The sequence below is a fragment of the Martes martes genome (assembly GCF_963455335.1).
Source record: "Martes martes genome assembly, chromosome: 1".
In the NCBI taxonomy this organism is placed as follows: Eukaryota; Metazoa; Chordata; class Mammalia; order Carnivora; family Mustelidae; genus Martes; species Martes martes.
This window is the reverse complement of record NC_137888.1, coordinates 199,501,052-199,528,881: the sequence shown is the minus strand read 5'-3', so window position 1 is coordinate 199,528,881 and position 27,830 is coordinate 199,501,052. Positions and strand designations below refer to the sequence as shown.

Here is a 27,830-nt window from a genome sequence, read left to right as displayed (position 1 = left end):
ATGGGTTCAGGATTGTTTTTATTTTCAGAGCCTGCAACAGTTGGTCACCCATGCGAGCTAAGCTGGTACAGTCCGAAGGCCATCCCACCTCCCTTTCCAGGCATCCAACCAACAGAATCCCTACCAACAAGATTAGAGACCAACTGAGAAGTGTCTCAATGTGTGGTGAGAGGGGAAAGAGGCCTTTCTCTTTTTTCCTGTTCCCCTCCTCCCCCACTGACTTTTTTCTAACAAGATTGTTTTATAGCCAAATACAACTCAAACCCATAACAACAGCAACAAACCATCTCCTGTACCACTGCTTCCCTCCCTACCTCCAGAGGAGGAAGGGAAGTAAAAGGGGAGACTGGCTCTTGTGTTTAAGAAAAAGTAGGCTACACCCCCGTGGAACAAAGATGGCGACGAGGCTGGTGACTGGGGTGATGAGCATGAACCAAACAGGCCTGTCCAGAATCAACCAAGTCAGCCCCAGCTCCTTGGGGAGGAGCTGTTCCTTTGAGACCCCCATTTCCAAAGGGCTAGATGAGGGGGCAACTAGTGACGATCCATCACTCCCTGTCCCTCAAATTCAAACATGATAAACTCAGAAAGTTTTACCTTCAAAATCCACCACACTGCCTCCTGAGAACCACATTCGGTATCGTCATCTGTATGCACCCATGCCCCTCTCCTAAGGCCCAGGGCTTCCAGTCCCTCTCTTCACCCTTGGGTGGCCCAGCCAACACTGATTTGACACTCCCTGACTCATACAATGACTATTTTTAGAAAATCAAAAGCTATTCAAGAGTATCAGAGTAACAGATGACACTCAGCATACACTCCCCTCCCCTATCCCGCAGAGCCCCCCCCGCCCTGCCCCCCCCTACTCTAGGACACCTACACTACCACATTCCAACAATGACCTGGGGGTGGCCCAATGGAAGCTGCCTGAAGTGCTTTCCTGACTGGGACTCCTATACCAGCCAGTGTCACAGGGAACCGGGGCAAGAGCAGGGTCACCCCCCCCACACACATTGATCTCAGTGGCCTTCGAGGTAGGTCTGGGAGGTTTAGCTTATGTCCTGTAGTCAAGTCTGAGTCCAGTGCCCACTTCTACTGGTACCTCAGTCCTTGGCTTTAAATAGCAGCAGCCCCAGTACCACAGTGCCTCCTGGGGGTGACAGAGCTCCTAGGTCTGTCCCTTGACACAAGTTTGCCTCTTCTCTCCCATCTTTTTTTTTTTTTTTTTAAAAAGCAGAGGTAGTCCCTGGGATGATAAAACCCTACCCAGAATGGCAGTATTATGACTTAAAGAAGCAGTTAAATAAAAGTCTCCAGGAGTTAAAAAAAAAATATTAAAGTGATTGATGAAGTTGAATAAATTAAAGATACGGGTTATCCCACTGAAACCGTTCCCTTCCCAGGCTGTCTTTGGTATCTGGCCAGCAGCATTTCTGCTTCCGTGACTCCTCTCTCACTCTCCGATGCCTCCCCTCCGGAGAGGACAGTGCCCCTGTAAGGCCCCTGGTGGTCTGTCCAACGGCAGGGGGTATGCAGGGGGTGAGAAGTCAGAACTTCCTGACTCGGTGCTCGGAACGGTGCTGTGGCCAGTGACAGCCTTGGCAGCCAGTCCCGAGGTAGAAGGAGAACGTCTTACAGGGACAGAAGAGGCTCCCAGCCCGGGAGCGCAGAGGAGGGGTAAGGCGAACCAGCCCGGGTCCTCTCTCCGCACGTTGCGCACATGGCTGGCCCCTTCGCTCACATTTGTCTGCAGTGAAGAGGGAAGCGGGGAGGCACGGAGGGAAGCTCAGGCTGCTGTTGTCCGGCGTGGCCACCCTCACAGCTTCTTCAGACGGCTGTACATCTCCCTTTTGCTCTTCTCCCCTGCCCAGGTCCGGCTCTTGGTGCGGAACTTCTTCAGGTCTTCTTTGAAGTCCTCGTGGTGCATGGGGCGGTAGCTGGGCGGCTCACAGTGAGACTGCAGATGGGAGAGGACGAGATGAGGGGCCCCCGCCTCAGGGCTGCCCCCACGTGCAAGGCTGGGAGCAGCGCCCACCGGGCAGCACGTTCCAGGGCCCTTCTCTGTGCAGGGCAGATCCCCAGACGAGACACAGCCATGCCCACCAGACAGATCGGACCATCCAAGCTGGGTGAGGGGGCACTACACCCTCCAGAGACTCCCCCTTACCTGGCATTTCAGGAAGAACTCCTTGTACCCGCCCTTCAGGACATACAGCTCTGGGTAGTGGAGTTTGGGATACTCGTTACCAAGCCGATCTCTCTCTCTTACGTATCGGCACCTACGAAGGAGGCAGGCCAAAGCGAGATGAGCCCTTGTGACACAGAGAACATGAGACAACGCAGCAAAGCCGGCGGGGTGGTGCGAACACTCCTCACACAGCTTCCCAGTCTCCCAGTCATTCGTGGAAACAGTCAGTGTTGAGCTGTGCATTCTTGGCCACATGTGATCTTTAGGAAGAGTTCCCAGGTGGTGGGAGGGAGATGGTCTCTCCCCAACGGTCCTTCCTCTGAGTTAAATAGCCCTACCGTCCGGCCCCTGCCCAGCGTTCTCCCTGTCCCCACCGGCAGCCCACATGGAGTGACAGCTCCCCACTGCAGTCTCCGCTCCTGGCACATCCACGACCGGGGTCCCTCCCTTACTTCCTGTGTGAGCCGGCTGCCTTCTTCCTGTGGCTTTTAAAGAGGCCAAGCTGGCTCCTGCCTCAGGGCGCCTCCTTGCACCCTCTGCTTGGACTGAATTCTGAATATCTTACTAACACCCTCACCTGGCTGTGGCTCCTGAGCTCCCGATCCCTGGTACCAAAGCCGAAGTCTTCCCAGGGGCCCACAGCGCGGTACCCCACCCCCGCGGCTCTCCCCCTCCCCCCACTCTGGCCACTCCTGACGCCTTGCTGTTCCTCCAACATGCTGGGGGCACCCACCTCTCATCTTATTTGTCTCCGAAGCACCTTCTAACACACTGAGTAGCTGACTTATTTTTTATCGTTTGTCTTTTCTGCCCACCCAGAAATGCAAGCTCCATGAAAGCCAAGAGTTTTTGCTCTGCTACGTTTTGCTGTTCCCTGCAGTACCCGAACACCTTCTAGCAGGCGAGAGGCAACAGGACCTGTAGAGTGAATGAGTAATCCCACTCGTGAAGGAACAGGAGTCCTCGCCGAAATCCTACCTCTTCCTGTGACCACTTTTGTGCCAAGTGCAGGGCAAGTCCCTGTCCTTGGGAGGGAGGTGGGGAGACAAGTTCCTGCTGTGGGTGCACGTGGGCCAGCGAGGCAAAACAGCAGTGCTGCTGAAGTCAGGTGAAGCACATGCAGGCAAAGGGCCCCTTTTTTTGGGGGGGGGGGGAGATTTTTTTTTTTACATAGGGGCATCTGGGCAGCTCAGTCAGTTAAGCATCTACCTTCGACTCAGGTCATGATCTCCGGGTTCTGGGATAAAGCCCTGCTTGGGGCTCCCTGCTCAGCGGGAATTTGCTTCTTTCCTCCTCCTCCCCACTCCTGCACATGCTCTCTCTCTCAAATAAATCAATTAAAAACAATTTTTTTAAAAGAGATTTGAGTGTGTGTGTGGTGGTAGTGGCGGAGTGGTGGCAGAGGGAGGTAGGTAATCTCAAGCAGACTCCCTGCTGAGCACAGAGCGCCAAAGCTGGGGACCATGACTTGAGCCAAAATGAAGAGTTGGGACTTTTAACGAACTGCGCCGCCCAGGTGTCCCCATGTGGCTTGACTTTTGAACTGGTTCAAAATGAAAAGGCTATGCAAGAATCTAGGCCTATGGGCCTATGAAAAGTTTACCTTGGCCCACCCCGGTCAAAGCTGCATCCCGCCCTGCCCCAGCCCCCAACCTCCTCTTCAGCTGTCCTCCTGTTCTCCCAGCACAGACCACACTAGCATCCGAGACAGGGCCAGGCTGGAGAAGGCCCAAAGCCCTTGGCAACAGAAACTGCTAGGTCAAACCTATAAAAAGCCACACTCAAGGAAGCTGTTCATCAAATCAAATGACTGTTTAATAGATAAGAATTTGGGAAAACATCTGCTACACATGAATTTGAACTTTCACAAAGCCAACATTTGCATGCATGCAGGCAAGGGTATGGAAATGACTCAGAAAGTGTGATAGGGTGCTCAGTGTGCTGACGTCTGCCCTGAGCGCAAGCCATCCCCGGCCACATCCCCCCAGTTACCGCGGGCCCACGCCCCAGAGCCCAGCTGCACGCAGCACTCACATGCGAGGACCTCGCTCAGAAGAGAACTCGCAGTGGAACACGACAATGACGCGCTTGCCATCAGTAGGTACGATGGGCTTCTTGAGTAAGAAGTCCTCAACCTCCTCCTCCATGTGCAAGTTCACCGCACCCTGTGGAGGCACCAGAGACTCTTGGCACCCGTATGCATCACACTTGCCAATAAGGATTCTGGGAGAGTCATCTTTAATGGGATACCTCATATTCTGTTACGACTACAGTGGACATGACTGGTATTTATGAATTCGGGACTTTCGAAAGCCACTGAGACAGTGGCAAACACTCACGTACTGAATGTACCACTTTACTGTATATTTCAACACTATTTTATTGGTTAAAAGATTAAGCTGGCACAACCAGTCACTTTTTTCCTGGGAAACTGTGTCACAACACCCGCCCTCCACCCTGCGGCTTAATTCCATTACAGACTTAGAGGCATCACTAAGCCTGGCATAGACGGAGATACGTCCCCAGAGACTGGCTTCTGGTCAGGAGCCTTGGCATGCTCAGGCCTGGCTTAGCAATCAGTGGGTACCACCTAGAAATGCCCTGGATGGTGCCGGTGTGAGGCCTAGGACAGAGAGCATCTGCGGCAGTGTGGTGAGCAGTGCAGGGCCAGTGCCCCAGGAATCGAGGCCTCTTTCAAAAATTCTCATAATCAGCATGCGAGCTAATAAGCAGCCAGGTGTCACGCCCCCTCCCCCCACCTTTATTTTACTTTTTATTTATTTTTTAAGTTGGCTCCATGCCCAGTGTGGAGCCCTATTCAGGGCTTGAACTCACAACCCTAGGATCAAGACCTGAGCTGGGATCAAGAGTTGGAGGACGCTTAACCAACTAAGCCACCCACACACCCTGACCATCCTGCCACCTTTTAAAAAATCGCACATTCGTGGAGCGCCTAGGTGGCTCAGTCTTAAGTGTCTGCCTTCAGCTCAGGTCATGATCCCAGGGTCCTGGGACTGAGGTGGGCACCTGGCTCCCTGCTCAGCGGGGAGTCTATTGCTCTCTCTTACTCTTGTTGTCTCTCAAATAAATAAATAAATAAATAAAATCTTTTAAAAATAAATAAATAAATAAAATCACAGATCCTGTCAGGGCTCCTTCTATGCCTCCCACAACAGCAGGGCTCACCAGCAAGTCTCAGGAACATACCTTGATGTGGCCTCCCTCATATTCATATGGGTACCGGCAGTCAATGATGACAAATTCTTTAATGAGGTTGGCAAACTTGCCGTTTAAAACAGATGCCATCTGTGGACAGAAAGCCCAGGAGAATCAACTTGGGCTGCCGGGAACAGCTAGATGCAAATACCCTATGGATGGCAGGATCCAAAAAGACGACTTACAATTTCTGGAGAGATGTATTTTAAATCCTGATGCTTCCCAGCAACTGTATGAAAGAGATAACCCTTGAGGAAAAAAAAAGATACTTAGAAAATCTCAAAAGGCCTATAAATGCAACATTTACACTGCTAGCCTGCCTAGTAAGAGGCAGCTTTATACACAAACCTTAATAGTATAGGCAGGGTACTCATCTAGGCACTTGGTCAACATCCTGACATCGCATGTCTGCTCATACCTAAAAGGCTATTATCCTCATTCTCATGTGTAAAGCTGGGCACCCTATCTGAGGCTAGCTAGCTAGTAAGCCAGACAGATGTAAATACAGAAACCTCAGGTAACTTCCTACCCCCTCCTTGTCAGGAACCTTCATCTCAGTAGCCAGATTGGCAGGAACATGGTGCTGGGCATTGGAGATGGGAAAAATGAGACCTGGCCTGGCCTTGAGGGGAAAGACAGGCACCATCAGCAAGTACTCATTAGGGCAATTGGCTGAATCAAGAGCTCACCTGTCCCCATGGCCGTCTGTAAGGTCATCATGACAAATATAACCAACAGCTTCAATTCAAATGGAAGGTTCCATCAACGAGGACACACCCAGTCTCTGCTTGCTCTTCCCTTCAGATAGAATTGTCTCCTATTTTTAATCCCCTTACAGGACCCTATTCCTTCAAAACTCACCTGGCTGAAATGTGAAATATGGCCCAGACCCGTACCTTCCCCAATCTTCTAGCTGGGACAACCCCTCTTCATTTCTCCCAGTCTGCTTACACTGCACTGACCTTCACTTCCATCTACTGTGCAGTCCATGGTCCACGGCACAGCAAGTCTTACTGACCATATGAGAAGTGTTTTGAGGGAAGGGACTGGGTCTCATACTGGAATCGTTGCTTAACAGTAACAGTTAGTGCTTCAACAAATGCTGGCTAAACTAATGAATAAGAAATTGATCTGGTAGCCTTCACGTCCTTGTGGCTGAACCAGCTGCTGCCTTCTCTGTCCCGCCCTCGTATTTCACCACCGCCCAAAGGCCGCCAAGTCCTCCACTCAGCAAATCTGTATGTATCATGCCATCAGATCTTCCTTCACCCTTCCCTGAGGGCCTTCTCCCTCAAAGACTATGCTTCTCTGGACAACAGAGAAATTTGTCAACTTAGGATTTTCTAAGATAACCTTTTGATACAGTCATATAGTGAGGCTACGGGTTTATTCTTGCTTCTTTGTACTTTACTGCATTACTATTTTATAATCAGAAACACAGTTCCCAAGAAGCCTGGCCTTTGGGTTGGAGTCAAGGTGGCTGGTTGGTGGCTTCCTACTTTGTCTGATCAGTACTGGTAAGGTTGACAGCGCCAGAGAGAGCAAGATACATCAGATCACGAGACTGTTTCCTTACCTTTAAAAACTGTATCCCCTTTGGGGGCATTGCAAGAGCCACCCCAGGGAGGGAGAAAGGCTGAGGGGGGTTCTAGGAAACAACCTAAAGTCCAACTCACATAGCCAGAGCTCCTTGCGTCTGTTTAGAATTACCTTGGAGAAGTCTCCTATAAGGTCCCTTGGGTCATTATCCAAAATGTTCTCAATGGTGCCCTTTGGGGAAGATGCCAAGGATAAAGACTGATGTAGAATCTGTAACAAATCAAAGGTGGAAAATGAGGCCAGGGTTCCGAATAGGACTTTTGAAAACATTCACCTAGAACATGTCACCAGGAGAGTGACATGTAAATGTCTATATTTAGCAAATAAAATATTTTCCTTATTTGATTGAATCTAGAATGAAAAAAAGAATGTGGGTCACTGACTAGGTCTATTATTTCAGTGCCTAACTCAAATGTTCTGAAACTAAGTTTTTTTCTTCCCTTTTAAAATTTTTAGAAGATTTATTTGAGAGAGAGAGAGCATACGCGCACAAATAGGAGAAACAGCAGGCAGAGGGAGAGGGAGAAGCAGGTTCCCCACCGCACAGAGCCTGATGTGGGGCTTGATCCCAGAATCCTGGGATCATGATCTGGGTGGAAGGCAGCCACTTAACTGAGCCACCCAGGCGCCCCTCCCTACCTTTCTTAAAAAGGGGAATTAAAATTAAGGCTAAGCCTAAATAAACATTTTTTAGTTCTCTCCAACTGAGAAGCTCTAGAGGTAAAATGAGCATTCCTAAAGGATACTGCAGTCTCTAAATACTATTTGTCACTAAAAGAAACCAGGGTTTGCGGGTGCCTGGCTGGTCAGTCAGTGGAGGTGCGACTCCTGATCTCAGGGTTGTAAGTTCAAGCCCCATGTAGAGTGTAGAGATTACATAAAAATAAAATCTTAAAAAAAAAAAAGAAAAGAAAAGAAAGCAGGGCTTTTTGAAGAAGCGATTGACTCCAGGTTGGGACAAGAAATGTACAAGATAAACCTGGAATGCCTTCTGATAGTAGCAAGGAAGTTACCAGACTAGTCAGGCCATGTCAAAAGGGCTAGTCATGGGGAGGTAAGGATTTCTTAATCAGGACACAAAAAGCACTAAACAGAGATAAGATTGATTAACTGAAATACATTTAAAAATCAAGAAATTCTGTTCATCAGAAGAGCAGTATTAAGAGCAACGGCAAGCCAGAGTGGGAAGATATATAATCTTTCGATACTACACAGTAATAAAAAAAGGGCAGGGGGTAGGGGGAGACCCAACCATGGATATGATATACAACAAATGGTTCTCACAAAAATAATGCTGAACAAGAGAATCCAGACATAAACAAATACATACAGGAGGACCCCAAGGATACAAGGTTCAAACACAGGCAAAACTTGGCCACAGTGGCGGAGCTCAGATCAGTGTTACTGAGGGGAAGCACAGGAGGGGCTCTGGGCGGCTGCCAGGGCTCTTTCTTGGGTCATAATTGGGTGTTTATGGGGGATGTTCACTTCAAAGAGATCCAGCATTCATTTTGTCTTTCCCAAGGGTGACCAAAGAGTTTGATGCACAGAAGTTTCTCTTTGTAGGAACATTCTGCCGAGAAAGGAAGAGTGATGGACCTGCAGGATCAGTTTCTGAAACTTTTGTTAAATGAAACCTAGGCAATAATCATCAATGGCTGCCCAGTGGTGGGCCGCCTGATCGAAGGAAACGAATCACCCAGAAACAGTCATGCCAAAGAAATGGAACCGCAATCGGATTAAGCCTTCCCAGAGTTTAGGTGTACGGGCCATCCAGAGGATAGAAGACAAAGTCAGAATATTCCATAGGACTGGAAACTTCTACAGGACAACTGGCCTGAGTTCTTCAACCAATAAATCTCAAGAAAGAAACAAAAAGATGGAGCACAGGGGCCCAAATAATAAGAGACCCAGCGACCAACTGCAAGGCACAGACCTTATTTCAACCCAGATTGGAACAAATAAACCGGAAATGCACTTAGGGCGCAATTACAAATGACACTGGGGCATCTGGGTGGCTTCGTTGTTTAAGCATCTGACCTGATTTCAGCTCAGATCATAATCTCAGGATCATGAGACCCAGCCCCACGTCAGGCTCCTTGCTGGGTGTGGAGCCTGCCTAAGATTATCTCTTCCTCTCCCTCTGTCCCCTACCCTTTCTCTATTAAAAACAAACAAACAAACAAACATAGAAATGATATTAAGAAAAGAAAAAGAGGGGCGCTTGGGTGGCTCAGTGGGTTAAAGCCTCTGCCTTCGGCTCAGGTCATGATCCCAGGGTCCTGGGATCAAGCCCCGGGTTGGGCTCTCTGCTTGGCAGAGAGCCTGCTTCCCTTCCCCTCTCTCTGCCTACTTATGATCTCTGTCTGTCAAATGAATAAATAAAATCTTTAAAAAAAAAAAGAAAATAAAAAGATAAATCCCTAGTATAGCAAAGAGTATTGATAGACACATAAACTAGAAGATTTCTGAAGGCAATTTGTTGGCATGTATAAAATGCAAAGTATCGGGGCGCCTGGGTAGCTCAGTGGGTTAAAGCCTCTGCTTTCGGCTCAGGTCATGATCCCAGGGTCCTGGGATCGAGCCCCACATCGGGCTCTCTGCTCCGCGGAGAGCCTGCTTCCTCCTCTCTCTCCCTGCCTGCCTCTCTCGCCTACTTGTAACCTCTGTCTGTCAAATAAATAAAATCTTAAAAAAAAAAAAAATGCAAAGTATCATAAATCTTCCTGCCCTTTAGTCTAGAATTCCGTTTCTTTTTTTGAGGGGGTGGTACAGAGGGAGAGGGAGAGAGACTCTTAAGCAGGCACCATGTGCACTGCAGAGCCCAACATGGGGCTCCACCTCACAACCCCGAGATCACGATCTGGGCCGAAATCAAGAGTCAGGCGCTTAAACCAACTGAGCCACCGAGGTACCCCTAGAATTCCACTTTTAATAAGAAAAAGGGCGCCTGGGTGGCTCCATTGTTAAGCACCTGCTTTAGGCTTGGGTCATCATCCCTGGGCCATAGGATCGAGCCCCGAATTGGGCTCCCTGATTGGCAAGAAGCCTGCTTCTTTCTCTCCCACTCCCCCTGCTTGTGTTCCCTCTCTCGCTGTCTCTCTCTTTCTGTCAAATAAATAAATAAAATCTTAAAAAAAAAAAAAAGTAAAATGCTCATCGAGTATTAGGTAACCAAAGCCAATTGTAAAATAGGAGACAGCAGGCCTAGGTATTTTTAATGGCTGTCATCTAGCTGATTTTTTTTTTTTTAAGATTTTTATGTATTTATTTGAGGGTAAGAGAGAGAGCACAAGTTGGGGGGAGAGAGGCAGGAGAGGGAGGAGCGAGCAAACTCCCTGCTGAGCAGAGAGCCTGATGTGGGGCTCAATCCCAGACCTGTAGGTGTTCCAACCTATAGAAAGTTCATGATATATTATTAATAGAGAAAGTTCCAAAGTAACAGGAAAACAAACCATAACAAACTATGAGCAAACTATGAGACGTTAGAGAATTCGATATGCTGAACTTGACACCAAAGAAGATACATATTATTTGGAGCATAGGTAAACTTCTATAAAAATTAAACTTTTGGGGGCACCTGGATGGCTCAGTGGGTTAAGCCTCTGCCTTCAGCTCAGGTCAAGATCTCGGGGTCCTGGGATCGAGCCCCACATCGGGCTCTCTGCTCAGCAGGGAGCCTGCTTCCCCCTCTCTCTCTCTGCCTGCCTCTCTGCCTATTGTGATCTCGCTCTCTCTGTTAAATAAATAAATAAAATCTTAAAAAAAATTAAACTTTTATTAGGCCATGATAGGTCTGAATTAAAAGAAAACAAAGGAACCAGAACACTTAGAAAATACTGAAAAACACTACACCATTGTGAAACAAACTTAAAATAGCGGGTAATTTGTAGCTCCAAGTAGACCAGGAGACAGTGATGTAGCAAACTCAAAGTAGTTAAGAAACCATAAGGAAAGTCTGTTCTCCCTAGCCGAAGGACTAAGAAAAGGGCCGCCTATCAAGGCAGAAAACTAAGACAATACCACCACTGTAGGCAACGCCAAGGGAAAACTGATGGCCCAACTCCAGGCCTGGTCAGCAAGCAGGGAGCTAACTTGTCCAGCCCTTGCCCAGCTGTAATGAAATGCCCAGTCTCCATTCCACTGGAACGGTATCAGCAGAGTCCCTGTGGGGACCCTGAACCCCCACTCCTGCCCAATAATAATGAGGCTTGCCCCCATCCAGTGTATCAAGGAAGGCTGTGCTGGGGGAACCTGAACTTCCACCCCTATCATCCCCGCAGTATCACAGGCCTAAAACAGAACATTTACACAGACCCGAGTCTTATAATACCCCAAATACACAGGATACAATAGAAAGATCACTTGCCATAGCAAGAACCAGGAAGATCTCAACTTGAATGAGAAAAGACAATCAACCGAACCCACCACAACTTGGATGCTGGAGTTATCTGGTGAGGATTTTAAAGCAGCCATCCTCAAAATGCTTCAATAGCCATTTGGGAACATGCTTGAAACACATGGAAAACAGTAAGTCTTGGCAAAGAAAAAGAACCAAACAGAAATTTCAGAATTGAAAAATACAGTATCATGCTCCTTGAACGAGAGGCACCTGCCAGACCAACCTCCTGGGGCTTCTCCGGACTGGCTGTCTCCTCGGGACCAGCCCCAGTCATGCTCTTTCTCCGCTTTGTATTTGCGGGCAGGTGCTCCTCTTGAGATCGGTCTGGTCTTTTTAACACTGACCGGGTGACGGAGCTACACGTGGACGAAGAGTCAAACAGCTTGCATCGATTGCCCTACGGAGGAAACAAGAGAGACCCAATTTCCATGAAAACCTGCTCACTTGAGGGGCAGCCGGGTGGCTCAGTTGGTTAGGCAGCCGACTCTGGGTTTCAGCTCAGGTCACGGTCTCAGGGTCCTGGAATCAACTAGAGTCAGGCTCCGCATGGACCCTGAGCACGGAGACTCCTGGGCATGGAGTCTGCTTCAGGATTCTCTCCCCTTCTGCCTCTCCCTCCCCGGTTGCTGGAGCTCTCCCTAAAATAAATAAATCTTAAAACCCAAACCAAACAAAAACCCCTGTTCATTTGGGACGTTAAAGAAGATGGGTCAAGGGCTTCCTGGGAGGAAACAGACACTGTCCCTTCCTCTAGTTCCAGTGACTCTTGGAGGACCGGGCACATAGTAGCCACTGAGTACCTGATGGCCACCGAACACATACACAGCTGACAGGATACGGAGATAAGAAGACAATCAGCTCTCCAAAGCTGTCTACACAGAGTCCCAAAGGTCAAATCAGTTATCTTCCAGCTGGGAACACATTTTTGGTTTGCCTCCTCCACTGTTTGATAACTTACACCTTGCTCTCAACCCGTTTTAATACCCCACCTAAATCCAGGAAAGGTATGCAGTTGCTAGATCATGCTAGAAAACAGGGCCAATGAGGTGTTAAGATAGTGCTAAGGGTGTACGTTTGTAAGGAACAGGGGTGCGCAGAGGAGCAAGTGCCTTTGAAATTGTGTTCAAAAGTCCTCTCGAGGGGCACCTGGGTGGCCTAGTGGCTTGAGCCTCTGCCTTCGGCTCAGGTCATGATCTCAGGGTCCTGGGATCAAGTCCTGCATCGGGCTCTCTGCTCAGTGGGGAGCCTGCTTCCCCCCCTCTCTGTCTGCCTCTCTGCCTACTTGTGATCTCTGTCAAATAAATAAATAAATAAATAAAATCTTAAAAAAAAAAAAAAAAAGGTATTAATAAAAAAAAAATCCTCTCAACCTGGTCTTTCTAAGACTAATTTTCCAGAGTCCTGGGGCAGCCACTCTGACCAGTGGTAGGGGCAGTCTAAACTCATGTGTCTGTTCATGACTCAGAGTGCCCTGGCTTGGCTTTTCCTTCCATGCAGAATCTACTTCCGTACCGCAGTAAACCACTCCTTTTCAAGTTGATATTATAATTGTGATGCGTCCTTGAAATGTTCCAGTTAATCCCTAGCAGAGTGTGCCACTCCCAAACCAACTTTCCCAGAGACCAAGACTATTCCCAAAAAATCTATTCCATATTAATGGAATGTTTTCTGAAAAGAGAGACCAGAGTTGTTTTTTGTTTTTTAAACTAGAAGAGCTGAAAGCATTTTTGGGGAAGAGGATCACTGCCTTCAACAGTCTCAGGGGGAACTGAGAACAACCCCCAGGGCCCAAACCACATTTCCAACAGAGCCCAGCAACTGAGAGTCTGCAGTAAGTGTCCTTACAAGGCAAGTCCTCGCTGTGAAGGGCCCCAGAACTCTATTGGTTAAAAATCTAATTAAACGGGGCGCCTGGGTGGCTCAGTGGGTTAAAGCCTCTGACTTCGGCTCAGGTCATGGTCCCAGGGTCCTGGGATCGAGCCCCGCATCGGGCTCTCTGCTCCGCAGGGAGCCTGCTTCCTCCTCTCTCTCTGCCGCCCTCTCTGCCTACTTGTGATCTCTGTCAAATAAATAAATAAATAATCTTTAAAAAAAAAAAAAAAATCTAGTTAAACAACAAGGGGCGTCTGGGTGGCTCAGGGGGTTAAAGCTTCTGCTTTTGGCTCAGGTCACGATCCCAGGGTCCTGGGATCAAGGCCCACATTGGGCTCTCTGCCTGCCTCTCTGCCTACTTGTGATCTGTCAGATAAATAAATAAATCTTTAAAGCAAAACAAAACAACAAAACCAACAACAAAAAACTGATAGACATTTCCCAAGCTTCCTCACTCTGTACATAATTTATGTCTTTCACAGGGACTTAGTAAATTTAGTCAAAGCATTTGTACTGGGATAGCCCATTAGCTATGCTTATAATTTTTAAGTGGTCTTAAGGGTATAGTTCAATTGTCCCATATTGATAGTTCAAGGGCCATGCTAGTTTCAAAATGTAAGGATATCAATTTATATTATACCTAAGTGCATGGGGCTCTCATTTTGCAAGACGCCAAGGCGTTTGCATAATAGTTGAGAATGTGTCCCTGTGCAAGTATAGCCTCGCTTCTAGCTTTGTTTGAAAGTATCCCTGATGGAAACAGAAGTCTATAGGCGATATACTGATAGAAAGTCTGTGAGTTACTGCTGTTTGGCAAGTGTTGTGCTAGATGATATGGAACATAAATACACGAGAAAGCTCAAAAAATACATGAAAAAGATTGAGAAAAAAAAAAGGGGCAAATAGTCTTTAGACTAAAGCCTTCATACTTGAAATGTCTTTTTCCGACTACCTGGATGTTAAGAGCAGGCAACAAATGTGGTCCTTCCCCTAATCAAGACTCCTTGTTTTACAAGCTGGGAAACATGCAGACAGATGAAATGATCTCTCAAGGTCTCCATTTGTGGGTCTAAACCCAGATCCCTAGGTCCTGTTGTTCCACTTGACCTTTGGTAGTACTCACCTAAGGTGGCATAACTGAGGGCACAGCGCTACCATCCCAAATGCTACGGAGAAGATGGGAGACAGCAAGCTCTCTGCGTACCAGATACTTAAACACAAAAACACCCAACAAAACTGAGGATGTATTTTTTTTTAAAGATTTTATTTATTATTATTTATTTGACAGACAGAGATCACATGTAGGCAGAGAGGCAGGCAGAGAGAGGGAGGAGGAAGCAGGCTCCCTGCTGAGCAGAGAGCCCGACGTGGGGCTCGATCCCAGGACCCTGGGATCATGACCTGAGCTGAAGGCAGAGGATTTAACTCACTGAGCCACCCAGGCGCCCCCTGAGGATGTATTTTAAGAGTGTCTCTCCCACTGACAACTTTGGTGCCATTGTCAAGACTTCCCCTTTATTTACTATTTACCCCTAAATACCACCTGTTCCTAATTCAGGATTCCTTCAACTATTCCCTCCTCTCCCTGTAAATCAGAAAAAGTCTGGAGCACTTTGCCAAATAGTCACAACCAGCGCCTAAGTACCCTGTTTGTAACTGACCCCTCCTCCCTTCCAGTTAACGGTTACACTCAAATTCTAGCGTCCCTGGGGAAATCCATCCAACCCCCTTAGACTGGCAGACAGGTGACACCCGTCACCACCTCACCCCTGCCCACCACACGTCCCCATTCTCCCCCTTCACAGGGCCATGCGCTTTTCCCCAGATGAACTCTTTCATGAATCAACACACCCTGCCCCCTAGTAGGTTCCCACACAGCCTAAGACCCTGAGCAAACGTGCCCTCCCTGTGGGATCCGCCCCTGACTTGCTCACAGCACTCAGGTGGTGGTTCACAGCTTACGGCTCTTTCTAGGGGCATGGACGTTCTTGCCTGTGAAGTGTCCACAAGGCCCACCCATTCGATGGGCTACACGTGGCCACACACAGAGGGTAAGCTACTGTCTGCTTCCCCATCGGGGGCTCCAGAGCTCCACAGCTACTGTGTGACAGAGACGTGGAAAAATAACTCATTCCTTGCTGTCGTCGTACTGCTGAAAGGGTGAAGTTTTAAAACGGGGGCTGAGTCAAACAAAGGTGTAGCTGAGGATGACAGCGGGGACAAACCCTATGTGGGACAAGATGATGACACACAAGCTATACAAGCTATAACAATGGCCTATTAAGGACACCAGCTAGAAGGGAAGTCTCAGTGTGAAAGCACAGACTGAGTTCACCCACTGACGCCTCAAACTCCTGGCTGAAGCCAATGCTGGTGGCCACAGCAAGCCACCTGCCCCTTCTCAAACTCAAAGCACCTCTCTGAGCAGGTAAAGCTGAGGGCCAGAGGGGGGCTCTGCTCTACAGAGGTGGGACGCAGAGCTTCACGGGCCACTTTCGGACCCCACACCAATGAAGCAGCCATCCAAGGATGTGCCTCTATCCGTAACAGTTGTAAGCAAATGCCTGGCTGGGTCCAAGGCAAGTCTAACCTGACCTAGGCAAAAGAAACACAAATATCTATCCTAAATATGAGCTGTGAGTCTATACAGGAGAAACAGAAAAACATAAAAATGATATAAAACTTCCGTTATCTACGAGTAACACTCTTAGCACCCTTAAGCTCCGAAATAATCTGAAACCCCACGTGGAAAATACCTGCAGTAAAACAGAATCTTTGAGCAGAAAACGTTTGTTCCAAACGTTTGGCAGTGTTTGTGCAAATGTTGAAAAGCACGGACCCAACAATCAAGCGAACCTAAGAAAGAGGAGAGCTGGAGACCTAGGGAGTGCAGACCTAAGAAAAAGGAGAGCCAGCTCCCCACGTAGGTGTGCTCCTCAGCTCCTGGGGGACATCCTGTGTTTTGAGGCCAAGCAAGGCCGGGGCCTGTGAACTCAGCCTCATTCAGGGCCGATCCCTAGACTACCCGGCCCAGCACCCACACCTGAGAACACAAAGGTGCCATCAATCACAGTCACTTGTGAGGGGTTCAATTTAGCAGACATTTTCCTGAGATCTTAAACTAGAAAGTAAGAGAGGTCAGAGTTGAACAGAAAAGACATTAACACACACACACACAGAGGACATTAACTTGACCAAGAAAGGCTGGGATAAACTAAAAATTATAAAAACAAGAACTAATGTGTATGTATCCCAGACAGACTTCCTCACACACCAATAAGGACAAAAGAAAACAAAGAAACAGAGTGCTTTACATCAGAGAACACCAGTGACCAGTCAAGGGAAAGGCCCACAGACCGAAAGACAGAATCAAATGAAACTATTTCTGACCCCTGTGGTGATGCGGGCAGAAGGATTAGTTTTCCGTTTAGTCTAGACCACTCTGTCCCAGAGGCCTAATTACTCAAGTCTCTCTCCAGACACACAGGAACAACTTACAAGGTTTGTCGTTCTTCTCATGACAAGGGGAGCTGTCCAGAGGCTTGCCATGCATGACGGGGTCTCTTCATCATTCTAAAAGAGAAAAACTATTATAAAGATCCAGCAGAGCCTAACAGTTTGAAGGCATTAGGTGTGACTCTGCCTGAGAAGCATCAGATAGGACTGGATAGGAAGCCTCAACGTTCACTCCTCTTTCCCATTGCCCAGTACGTTAAGGTCAGAAGAGCATCACATTTCACGATTCGGACACCTGAACGTGTAGCTAAAAGCACACCCAACCCCAAGGATATGTGAGGAAGTAGTTTCTAGCTCTCCAGCTTTACGCCAGCTCATCCTACACCTTCTTGTTCCCGGCCTCTTGTACAAAATAGACTGTCAGGGGCGCCTGGGTGGCTCAGTGGATTAAGCCGCTGCCTTCGGCTCAGGTCATGATCTCAGGGTCCTAGGATCGAGACCCACATTGGGCTCTCTGCTCAGCAGGAATCCTGCTCCCCCACCCCCACTCTCTGCCTACTTGTGATCTCTGTCTGTCAAATAAATAAATAAAATCTAAAAAAAAAAAAAAAAAAGACTGTCAGCTCCTTCAGGGTAAGAAGGATTCTCCCAGTGTCTTCTTTTGAACTGTCCCAATTCCACCTCAGATTTAACTAGACTAGGAGCAGAGTCTCAATAAAGAACAAAAGTATCAGCTACCCAAAGCCCCGGGGAACCGCAGTTCTTTCTCACGACTTCCCCAGCGTATCAGTGGAATGGGTAGGAACACACACACACACTACTCAATGGAATGGTAGGCGTGCGCGCGCGCGCATATACACACACACACACCCCACCTTCAGATTCTCTCCGTCAAGAAGGTCCATGAAGCCATCATCCTCATCAGACAAAGTGGCTGTCACAGGGGACTGGGGCATAAAAAGAGGGACGAAATTCCCGGGCTCGCTGCCATCTCTTTCGTTGGAGGAAAGCTGGAAGACAGAATTCACATCCTGTGAATGACTGATCACATTGGATTCCCTTGGATGGGTCACTAGATTTTATGAGGAAAACATACTGTATTTATTAGAAGTAAAATTGTGGCAGCTACTCATCAAAGGAAAATGCAGCCCAAGATGACAAAGGATTTGATGTCTACACAGTCCTGAGTAGCATCAGGCCTGGAAGCCTTTAAAAAAACCTCTTCTCAGAAGCAATTCACCTTACAGTGGAGTTGGGGAGAGCCTCTAGCGAAGGGCAAGGTTTGCTTATCAGAGGACTGTAACCCGTGAACATGCAGGATAACCGGCTGCAAGGAGGAAGGGTGAAAGATACAATCTCTGCCCGCAGCACGGCCTAGAGGACGCCTATGTAACTCCAGCTCTGACGGGATATGGCTGGGAGAAAAGGGTGGCCTGGTTCTACAAAGTCTATTCTAGTCCGTTAGACTTGGAATTTTAACGGTAAGTACTGTTTTTAACTGAGCAATTGCTGTGCACTGGGCACTATGATATCTTAAGTGTTCAGTTCCATTTAAACCTCACAACACATTGAGGGGAGTTACTCCTTTTCTACTTATTTAACAAGTCAGGACATCAATGCTTAAGAGAGGTTACCAAGATCACATGGCTCACCCATTTGACTCCAAAGCCCAAGCTTCTCTCCCCACTACATTCTCTCCTGGGAGAGAGAACCATTCCTGGAGTAAAAATGGGGTATTTTACTAGGTGACCCTATGTTGTTCTTTGGGGGGTAATCCCCATCATAAAACTACTATATATTTAATATAGGAAATTTAGACAGATGGCTTATAAGTCTACCATCTAGAGATAAACATTACTGGGGTGCCTGGGTGGCTCAGTCAGTTAAGGGTCTCCCTTCACCTTGGGTCACGATCTCAGGGTCCTGAGATCAAGCCCCATGTGGCTTCCTGTTCGATGGGGAGTCTGCTTCTCCCTCTCCCACTGCCCCTCCGCCCTGCTCATGCTCTCTGTCTCTCAAATGAGTAAGTAAAATCTTAAAAAAATTCTAGGGCGCCTGGGTGGCTCAGTGGGTTAAAGCCTCTGCCTTCAGCTCAGGTCATGATCCCAGGGTCCTGGGATCGAGGTCCGCATCGGGCTCTCTGCTCGGCAGGGAGCCTGCTTCCCTTCCTCCCTCTCTACCTGCCTCTGCCTACTTGTAATCTCTGTCTGTCAAATAAATAAATAAAATCTTAAAAAAAAATTCTAAATATAAACATTACTAATACAAACATTGCTGATAGTGAATTGTATCTTTTCCAGGTGCTTCCCAAAGCCAGGAAAAATGTTCAGAGAGGGATTTTTTTTCCCACAGTAAGGAAGCAGTCTCAACTTCAGTCCTACAGATAATCCTTAAGACACAAATCCCTTTGCCGCTGGCCTCCTCTGCTAAAGGCACCTGCTTGCTTCACAGAAGTTCTAGGTGCCTCTGATCCTCCACAGTGCTCCTGAGCATGCTCAGGACATACTGGTAAGTTTTCAGCCAGCAGAACCAAGGGGCAGGTAATTTTACTGTGGGGCAGCACCCTCGAAGGCTCACACTAGAATACCACTATTTGTGGGATGCCTTGGTGGCTCGGTCAGTTAAGCGTCTGTTTTTGGCTCAGGTCATGATCCCAGCGTCCTGGGATCAAGTCCCACATCAGGCTCCTTGCTTAGCCAGGAGCCTGCTTCTCCCTTTGCCTGCGTTCCCCCTGCTTGTGTACTCTATCTCTCTGACAAATAAATAAAATCTTTGAAAAAAAATTTATAATACCAGTATTTGTGACCCAAGTTCTGGGATCCATAGTGCACATGTTATACAGCAAATGACGGACATGTCATCTATAGTAAGGGATGACCAGGCGACCACAATAAACCCCGATGTAGTGGTCTTTAAGGGCACACTAAAGAGATTTAGTTTTGGATACCCAGTACTTAAAGAATTACTGTGTAGTTGGGAATCAGTAGATTTTGTTAAATCCTGGTCTTCCATTTATCTGTGTCCTTTGGCAAATCACCCAACCTTCCTGACCAGACTTTTCCCAATCCATAAAAGGGGTTAACTCCAGCTACTTCACAGGCTTATGAAGATTTAAAGACCGGAACATATATAGAAGTGCTCTGTGCATATGAGACAGAGTAACCATACTGGACCTGAACCTGAACCTGGACCTGATAGCACAAGTCAGACTGGAAAGCTGTATTTTCACATGCCAACTTCCCAGGAAAACCTGGTAACCAAATGTGGTCATTTTGTTGGGCCTCTCTAGCTTCAGCTGTCAGATCCCAGAAGGCAACTTTGGAAGTAGTGACGCCTCTGTCTTGCAAAGAAATAACCCTGTGTAGGTGCCCCCACTACTTTCAAGTAGCCCATAGGGAGTGGGTTCACCAGAATCCCTAATAGTTCTTAATAAACCACCTTTGGAAGAAGCCAAGTGCTGTCTCTGAACAAAACCACTCTGGGAAGTATCTCTTAGCACTCAGGAAGCACTATGAAAGAGCAAGTTTTAAGACCTATAATCCCACCGTACACACATTTAGAAGAATGACCCAGGATGCCCTATTTTCCCAGAACTGACAAGGTCAAATATTTCTTGCTCAAGTTCAATATTCCAAACATACCATCTCTCACTCTGCTTCTGCCTGTCTGCTCTCCAGACACAGCAAAAACACCAAAAAATGTGAGTCTAGTTTCAAATGACAAAGTCTAGGTAAAGACAACAAGAGCTACTGTAGTGTCTCCAACTCCAGGTTAAAGAGGATGCTTTAATTCTGTTCCCATCAGGAACTCCCCTGTGAAGGCCAGGGCACATACCATCCGAGCTGGGGCAGAGTTCTGCCTCTGTGTGAAGAGATCTTTACTCTCCTCAAGTCCATGAGAATGCAGGCAGCCACGAGATGCCGGTCTTATTGGCTTCTTAAACTCAAAGGCTTCCTGCAAGACAGTAGAGTCAAGACATCTTCCGCTGCCCATGAAAACCAGGGCCTTGACTGTTGCTCGGGTGAGACAGTCAGGGGAGCAGGCACTGCTCACCTTTGTTGCCTCCAAACTAAGGGTTTACCTGTTTCTGAGCTTAACTTCAACACTGGATCTGTGTCACCAAGAATTTCACAGACTCTGTCAACAGCTAAGTTCTAAGGCAGCATTTTTATCTCACCACAAAGACTGTTTCCTGACAAAAACATAAATACCAGCCATGTATACAAAACACTGAGTTAATAAGCTAAATCAAATCGACAACTTCCTAAGCTAAAGCAAAGTGTTTCAATATAATTGCCTGTGAAGGGGAGCCAAAACTTCTCACTCTAGATTTGTTTGAGGATTTTCCATTTCCCACCTTCTTCCTACCAAGAGGAGTTAATTATTTTCCACTTAATAGTTTTTGTACTCCATACTCAAAGCAATGGAAAATTAAGAAAACTACTGTTTTACTCAACAACATGAGTGAATCGCGTATGTTGAGTGAAAGCCAGAAGTGACAGAATAAATTCTGTATGATTCCACTTACTTCAAGTCTGAAAGCACTTATAAACCCCTACCTAAAAGAGCCACTTCACTTGTGGTGAGTGCTCAGAGCAGTAACAGCTAGTGTCACAGAGTATTTACATGCCAACACAGCACTCAGAACTTCTGTGCATTAACTCAGAGAACCATCACCGATCACCCCCATTTTACAGACGAGGAAAGCTAGGCCTTACAGGTTAAGTGATGTGCCTAAGCTCACAAGAGCTCTTTAACTACCATCTATGCTGTTTCCCTCCAGAGCAAAGTTCCAAGCAGGCAACCCTGGGAAAAGACAAGTTCAGGGGAAAATCAGGCATCAGTACAGCTTTCTTGCGTCCAGTAGAAGGCAATAAATATATCTCTCCCTCTATATGTATACACATACACAGGCCAAGGCAGTGCTCCAAGCTCTTGAGGCAGGAACTCACTTCTGTATTCTCCCTTCAAACCACTCCCAAATGGCTAAGGGAATCACTGGGAGAATTTATGGAGGCAGAAGGTTTTACATGAAGTCTGGGAGATGATAAGGATCACTAACTGTGGCATTTTAGCAGGGAATGGAAGAGGAGGATATCGACATGGGGATATAGTGAGGATGAAGGCTGGAAAAGTTCACCCAAGTCACTGAACTGTTCTGGGTGCTCACTCTGTGCAAGGCACCTAGCAGGTGTGAGAAAAGCCAGGCCGGGGTATTCTTGGCCTTTTGGATGGTCCACCACAAGCTCACCCTCTAAGGTACCAGTTTAGTTACTCTGTAATTCCCTGAGACTTGTTGGCCCTGTTCTTTCAAATACTGCCAAGAAGCCTTTTCCAAAAAAAAAAAGCCTTTTCCTAAGCTTACAACTCATCCCAGGGTGAGCACAAAGAGGCAGGGCCTGGGCAGACCCTTCTGGATAAAGTATTCATGGTGTAATTACTCCTAAGAGATACCATTTCAGCAAATCCTCCCAGCTGGGAACCATTTTAAATACTTTATATATATTATCTTATTTAATTCCATAATGTTCTACAAGTTTTGCTACTCATATCTTACAAAGAAATGAAGAGGCCTAAAAAGAAGTAAGGGGGGGGGGGCGCCTGGATGGCTCAGTCAGTTAAGCATCTGCCTTTGGCTTGGGTCATGATCCCAGGGTCCTGGGATCAAGCCCTGTGTTAGGCTCCTTGCTCAGCAGGGAGCCTGCTGCTCCCTCTCCCTCCTGTTCACCCTGCTTGTGCTGTCAAATAAAGAAATAAAATCTTTTTAAAAAGGTGGGGGAGGGTGCCTGGGTGGCTCAGTTGGTTAAGCACCTGCCTTTGGCTCAGGTCATGATCCTGAGGTCCTGGGATCGAGCCCCATGCCCCACATCAGGCTCCCTGCTCAGCAGGAAGCCTGCTTCTCCCTCTCCCACTCCCCCTGCTTGTGTCCCCTCTCTCTGTCAAATAAATAAATAAAATCTTTTAAAAAAAAAGAGAGAAAAGTAATGGGTCAGGGCCATACAGCTAATAAGGATTCAAACACAGGTTTCTCTGACTACAAAGACCATGCATGACTTTGGTGGTAAAGGTCTAGTCTCCCAGAAAGGAGCCCAGCCACTACTGTGTAAGCCACTAACATTTGTGGCTTCACCTCTATCCTAGGTTAGTACACTGATGACACTCACATTTTCCTTGTTCTCATCCTGGTCCATCAGATGAAAGACATCATGGTCAAGAGAATCAGAATGGCTCCTCTTCAGAGCTGGGCTACATCCCAAGAGCTTCTGCTGTCAAAATGAAAAAAAAGACATTAGGGTACATGACAATGCAATGAAACTCAGGTTCAAAAGAAAAACAAAAATGGTAGTGGAGGGGGTGGGGTAGCTTCTCACACACTGCGAGGGTTAACCCAGAAATGTGGCCAGGGTTCCACCTTGCCACAATATGAGATAGAAGATCCCACTATACAGCTTCCCACCTAACCACACAAGGTTGGTCTACAGCCCTCTCAGCAGAGATTTAGGGTGCCAAATCAACCCCAAAACATCATCTGCAAAAAAAAAAGAATACTTCCTGTATCTAACTGGTAGTTAGAACTGAAAGGTGAGAGGCACCTGGGTGGCTCAGTGGGTTAAAGCCTCTGCCTTCAGCTCAGGTCATGGTCTCAGGGTCCTGGGATCAAGCCCCACATCAGGCCCTCTGCTCAGTGGGGAGCCTGCTTCTTCCTCCTCTCTCTCTGCCTGCCTCTCTGACTACTTGTGATCTCTATCAAATAAATAAATAAAATCTTAAGAAAAAAAAAAAAAAAGAACTGAAAGGTGAGGTTGTTTAGGTGTTTGGAGCGCTTACAAGACTAAGGAAAAGCCGGCTTTGCTGTCTAAATTAAGTTTTACCATCAAGGTCACGCTGATAGCTAAGGAGACAGATAATACGAATTAGCTCGAAATAAACAAGGGAACTTACAGGCAGAAAACTTATTCTCCTGATGGGATTTTCAAGGCTGCAAAGAGATCAGAAGACAAACAATGAGAATAAAACAAGAGAGAGGTATTCATATTAGCAGACGCAGTGTCTAGTCTATAGTCTGGGGAGGGAGCAGTCAAACATCCCCATTTTAAGCAAGATGGAAGAACAGACTTCTGAGGCTGTCTGTCCTGTTCTCACAAGCACCCCGAACATTACTGGGCTTCTAGGTAAAAAGAGCAAGCCCAGGTCTTCTCTTAAAATACACATTTCTCAAAAAAAAAAAAAAAAAAAAAAAAAACAAAAAACAAAAACACATTTCTCTTAAGTCTCTGATGCCAGAGGATGAAGTAAAGGGTTGGGCAAGACTTGAAGAGAACACCACAAATTACAGTGAAATAAAGGATGGGAAGTCCTAAAATTTACTGGCACAAACAACTCATTCTCTAAAGGCACCAGACTTATTTATTTGCAGGATCCACAAGTCTTACTAGGGGCAGCTAAATCCAGGGCTCCCATCTGGAGCACAAAAAATTTCAATACAACATTATTAAGAGGAGTCTTTCCTAAGTACAAACTTTTAAAACCAGTGAATACATACTTTTCTTTACTGTCCAAGGGCCCAGGAGAATCCAGACAGAAGCCTGTGGGAAATAATAAAACCTCAGGAAATACACGAAACACCATTTTGTCATTAAACAAAGCAAAAATACTACTAGTACTGTTTCTTTAAGCCATCAGTCAAGACTCATGGCTTGGACTTCTGCCAGAATTACAGGGGCATCACTATTTGACTGTCAAAAACTTCATCTCTGCACAAGTCTTAACATTTCCATAATATAACTACCAATCCCCTTGTCCTTCTTGCAAACACCATTAAACGAACAGGATGTGAGAGCTGAACATAATCTTTTAAGGACTGGTTGGTTAGGGGCGCCTGGGTGGCTCAGTGGTCTAAGCCGCTGCCTTCGGCTCAGGTCATGATCTCAGGGTCCTGGGATCGAGTCCCGCATCGGGCTCTCTGCTTGGCGGGGAGCCTGCTTCCCTCTCTCACTCTCTCTGCCTGCCTCTCTGCCTACTTGTTATCTCTCTCTCTCTGTCAAATAAAATAAATAAAATCTTAAAAAAAAAAAAAAAGGATTGGTTGGTTATTCAGACAGAGATTATCCAGATAACTTTCTGCTGAGTTCTGACCATGGAAAGAATAGGTACCAGCTTTCTGGAGGAGTTTTGACTTCAAATATTTTATCTTGTCAGATCATATGTATAATCTGGGGGCTTGGAAAAATACATTTATCGGTCCAATGACAAGCCAAGTCTTCACTGCCTTTAACAAAATAACACCAAGTAAGGTGCTCATCTTATCAAAGGGAGCAAGGTGTAGGAGACACTGCTCTCAGGATGGCCCAGACCCACCAGCGTCTGCTCCAGCCTACACCTGTCCTCACGATAGCCACATAACTACAGAAGTCAAGTGTTAGCTCTGGTATTCTCATTTGCCACGCTGCCACAAGTAAGCATCCTATCCCTAGTTCTTAAGAAGCCTACATTTTAAGATCTTTGCTCTTGCAGTTCCCTAACCTAAAGCATCTGTGTAAATACAACCATGAATTTATGAATTAGAATAAAACACACTGGCCCGTCCCCTCCATAGCAGGCTCACTGAAACAATCATTTGACTCTGCGTTTCAACTGATACACTTTTCTGGTCTTGGTGTTATGGTTCATTTTACCCAGCTACTCAACCTCAAGATCAAGCACACACCACCTCTCCATGCATACAGTGGACACTTGTTTCCTCCATAAACTACCACACAGCCTTCTTCGTCCTGTTTTACCGGTGTTTGTCACGGAATCCCATGACTCTTGTTTACTTGTTTACAACTAGGCACCATGCTCAGTTCCTGGGTGAAGTGCACGTTACAAGAAATTCCAAGTTTTGATCCCCATGTAGCAAATACATAATAAATGTTGAAGACTAAAGGAATACCTGAATCGGTTGACTCAGAGGAGCCCATTCTCTGCAGACTGCTGTTTCTCACCTCCAGTGGCTGTTCATATTCACTGAAAGCAAGAGAAAGAATTTTCTATAAATTTCTAAAACATAATGACAAGGTTATACACACGAGACAGGCCATGAGGTTAGCAAGTATCCAGTCTGCTCTCAACCACCTCCTTCTAAGGTCACACCACAGACCCATTTTGCCACCCAAAACACCCAGTTAGCACTTGAATATAAAAGATGAGAAGGGAGTGGGTAGGCATGGCCTGGGCCACACTGTAGACAAGAGGACCACCATGCTGGAGTATTTCCTGAAGTGAGAGCATGTGTTCTAGGTACCTGCTAGGATGAAAGGTGAATCAGACAAGTTCCTGCTTTTCAGAGGTTGGAAAACGTACAAGACCTGTGCTTACAGAGACAATGGGACGTCGAAAACTGAAGGGAGAGCAGCTCCACCACAAACACCGTGGGATGCGTCTTTTGCCATAAGGAAAAGCCCCGGGAGCGTTTTTGGATGGAAAGCTGAATAAAAAGGCCTGGCCATAGGAAAGCGGGGTGGACATCACGAATGTGCACGGGGTGAGGAACTGTGATCATTTTGCACATACGCCAGGAAAGAAAATGCCTGTCTCTCTGTAGAGAAGGAACAAAGTTCGCAGGAAGCTAAGATCCTTCGAGGTGGTTCAGCAAAGGATGGAAGTGAGCGCCTGGAAGGGTCCGCTTTGCCCTCGTGGGGGTAGATTACAAAGAGCTTCCTGGGATTGGGACAGAAGAAAAGTACAAAGCAGTCTGAAAGCGGTGGCCAAGGTGGGGAACCCGGGCCGACCCCACCCCCTACCGGGCCCGGCTCGGGGTTGAGGGCAGCCCTGGAGGGTCCGAACGGCCTCTCCCGCCCCACGTTCCGCCTGGGGGGAGGGTGCACATGGCGGGCCCCAGCTCAGCGGGGCGGCGGACAGGTCTCGTCCCGCTCCCGGCCCGTTTCCCAGCCGGACCTCCCCCCACCCACCCCGACAGCCGGCTGGGAGTCCAGAGGCCTGCGGCACCGCTCGCCAGACCCTCCTCACCTGCCCAGCCCCTGCAGCTGGTCCATGGTGACCGTCAGGCTGGTGACAGGCGACAGGCCCCCAGAGGCTGGCGCGCCGAACAGCGCTTTCACGACGGGCTGCGGCGCTGGAGGGGTGCTGCAGGCGAAGAGCAGGCGGCGGCGGTGCGGGGGCTCCGGGCCCAGTTCCATGGCGGCGCCCGGCCTCCCAGGGCTCCCGCTCTCTCTTCCTCCGCCTCTGCCTCCGCCTCCGCCGCGCCCGCCCCGCCCCGCTCCGCAGCGCCGGCACCGGCCTCGGCCGCGCGCCCCGCCGCGGGCGCCCGCGGGTCAAACACAAACACGACCCCGCGGTTCAGGGACGCGGCTGCCGCGGGCAAGCGGCGCGGACGGGCAGGTGTCCAGACCCGGCAGGCGCCAGCGACATGCACGGGTGATTCCCCCGCACCCCGCGAGGCCAGCGGGCGGGCGGGCGCCGGCAACCTGAAGATTAAATCCAAACAAACGCGTCCGGTCGAGAAGAGAGAGCGGCCAGGGCCGCAAGGCAACGGCCTGGGCTCACACTCTCTTCGCCTTTCTCTCTTTTTTTGCCCGAACCCCGGGTCGCGGAGCACCAAGTGGACCTTCACCTCCCTTCCGGGCTGTCGCTGCTGAGGTGGCCTTTCGCGGTAATAGCTGCTCACTAGGGACCTCCGCTGCCCCGCCCCCCTTTCCTAGTTGGCGCCAAACGGAATCCACCAATCAGCAAGCAACTTCTCCTCCTCGCACCCGAATGGCAGCTACGCTGGGCCAATGAGAGGGGAAGAAGGAAGAGGCTCGCGGGCTCGGCGAGGTCACCCGCTCTCCCTAAGGGGCGGGGCCTAGAGGAGGCCGGAGCAGATCCGAATGAGAGGGGGCTCAGAGGTCAATGAAAACTCCCAGCGGAACCTGCGAGACGCGGGTAGAGACGGCGAGACCGCTCTTGCCCCGTTGCATGCTGGGAAGCGTAGTTCCCACCCGCACGGCCGTCCAGGCACTTCCTACCCACTTTGGCCACCGCTGCATGGCTCCTTCCCGGAGGTCCGCACACGGAGGGGACATGATCCTGGAGAGAGCAGCCCCGGCTACTGGGGGC

The 27,830-nt window shown here is 48.1% G+C and overlaps 1 protein-coding gene across 3 annotated transcripts; it reads right to left on the bottom strand.

The window, feature by feature from the left end:
• Positions 1-26,994, bottom strand: CDC25A (cell division cycle 25A). 3 transcript variants are annotated; one of them, XM_080829158.1, is made up of 15 exons: positions 26,742-26,994; positions 25,666-25,739; positions 24,277-24,319; positions 23,676-23,712; positions 22,898-22,999; positions 20,568-20,687; positions 17,609-17,743; positions 16,776-16,850; positions 11,629-11,802; positions 7,115-7,213; positions 5,590-5,652; positions 5,396-5,494; positions 4,223-4,353; positions 2,168-2,279; positions 1-1,957 (listed from the first exon to the last, which is right to left on the bottom strand). In XM_080829158.1, exons 1-15 carry the CDS (start codon positions 26,909-26,911, stop codon positions 1,817-1,819), a joined length of 1,575 nt encoding a protein of 524 aa, XP_080685284.1. In that variant the 5' UTR covers positions 26,912-26,994; the 3' UTR covers positions 1-1,816. The 3 variants fall into 3 exon arrangements, with proteins under 3 accessions (XP_080685284.1, XP_080685285.1, XP_080685286.1); XM_080829159.1 differs by having other exon boundaries at positions 22,898-22,996; XM_080829160.1 differs by lacking the exon at positions 20,568-20,687.
• Positions 26,995-27,830: the final 836 nt, after the last annotated feature.

What these genes read in the sequence shown, in the direction of transcription:
- CDC25A (XM_080829158.1), bottom strand. Translation starts at nt 26,911, where the DNA reads ATGGAACTGGGCCCGGAGCCCCCGCACCGCCGCCGCCTGCTCTTCGCC. An exon ending in AGGATGAGAACAAGGAAAAT is followed by an intron (nt 20,688 to 22,897) that starts GTGAGTGTCATC and finishes ACTGTCTTGCAG; the next exon opens with GAAGCCTTTGAGTTTAAGAA. An exon ending in ACTCTGCCCCAGCTCGGATG is followed by an intron (nt 17,744 to 20,567) that starts GTATGTGCCCTG and finishes TCTGTCTTCCAG; the next exon opens with CTTTCCTCCAACGAAAGAGA.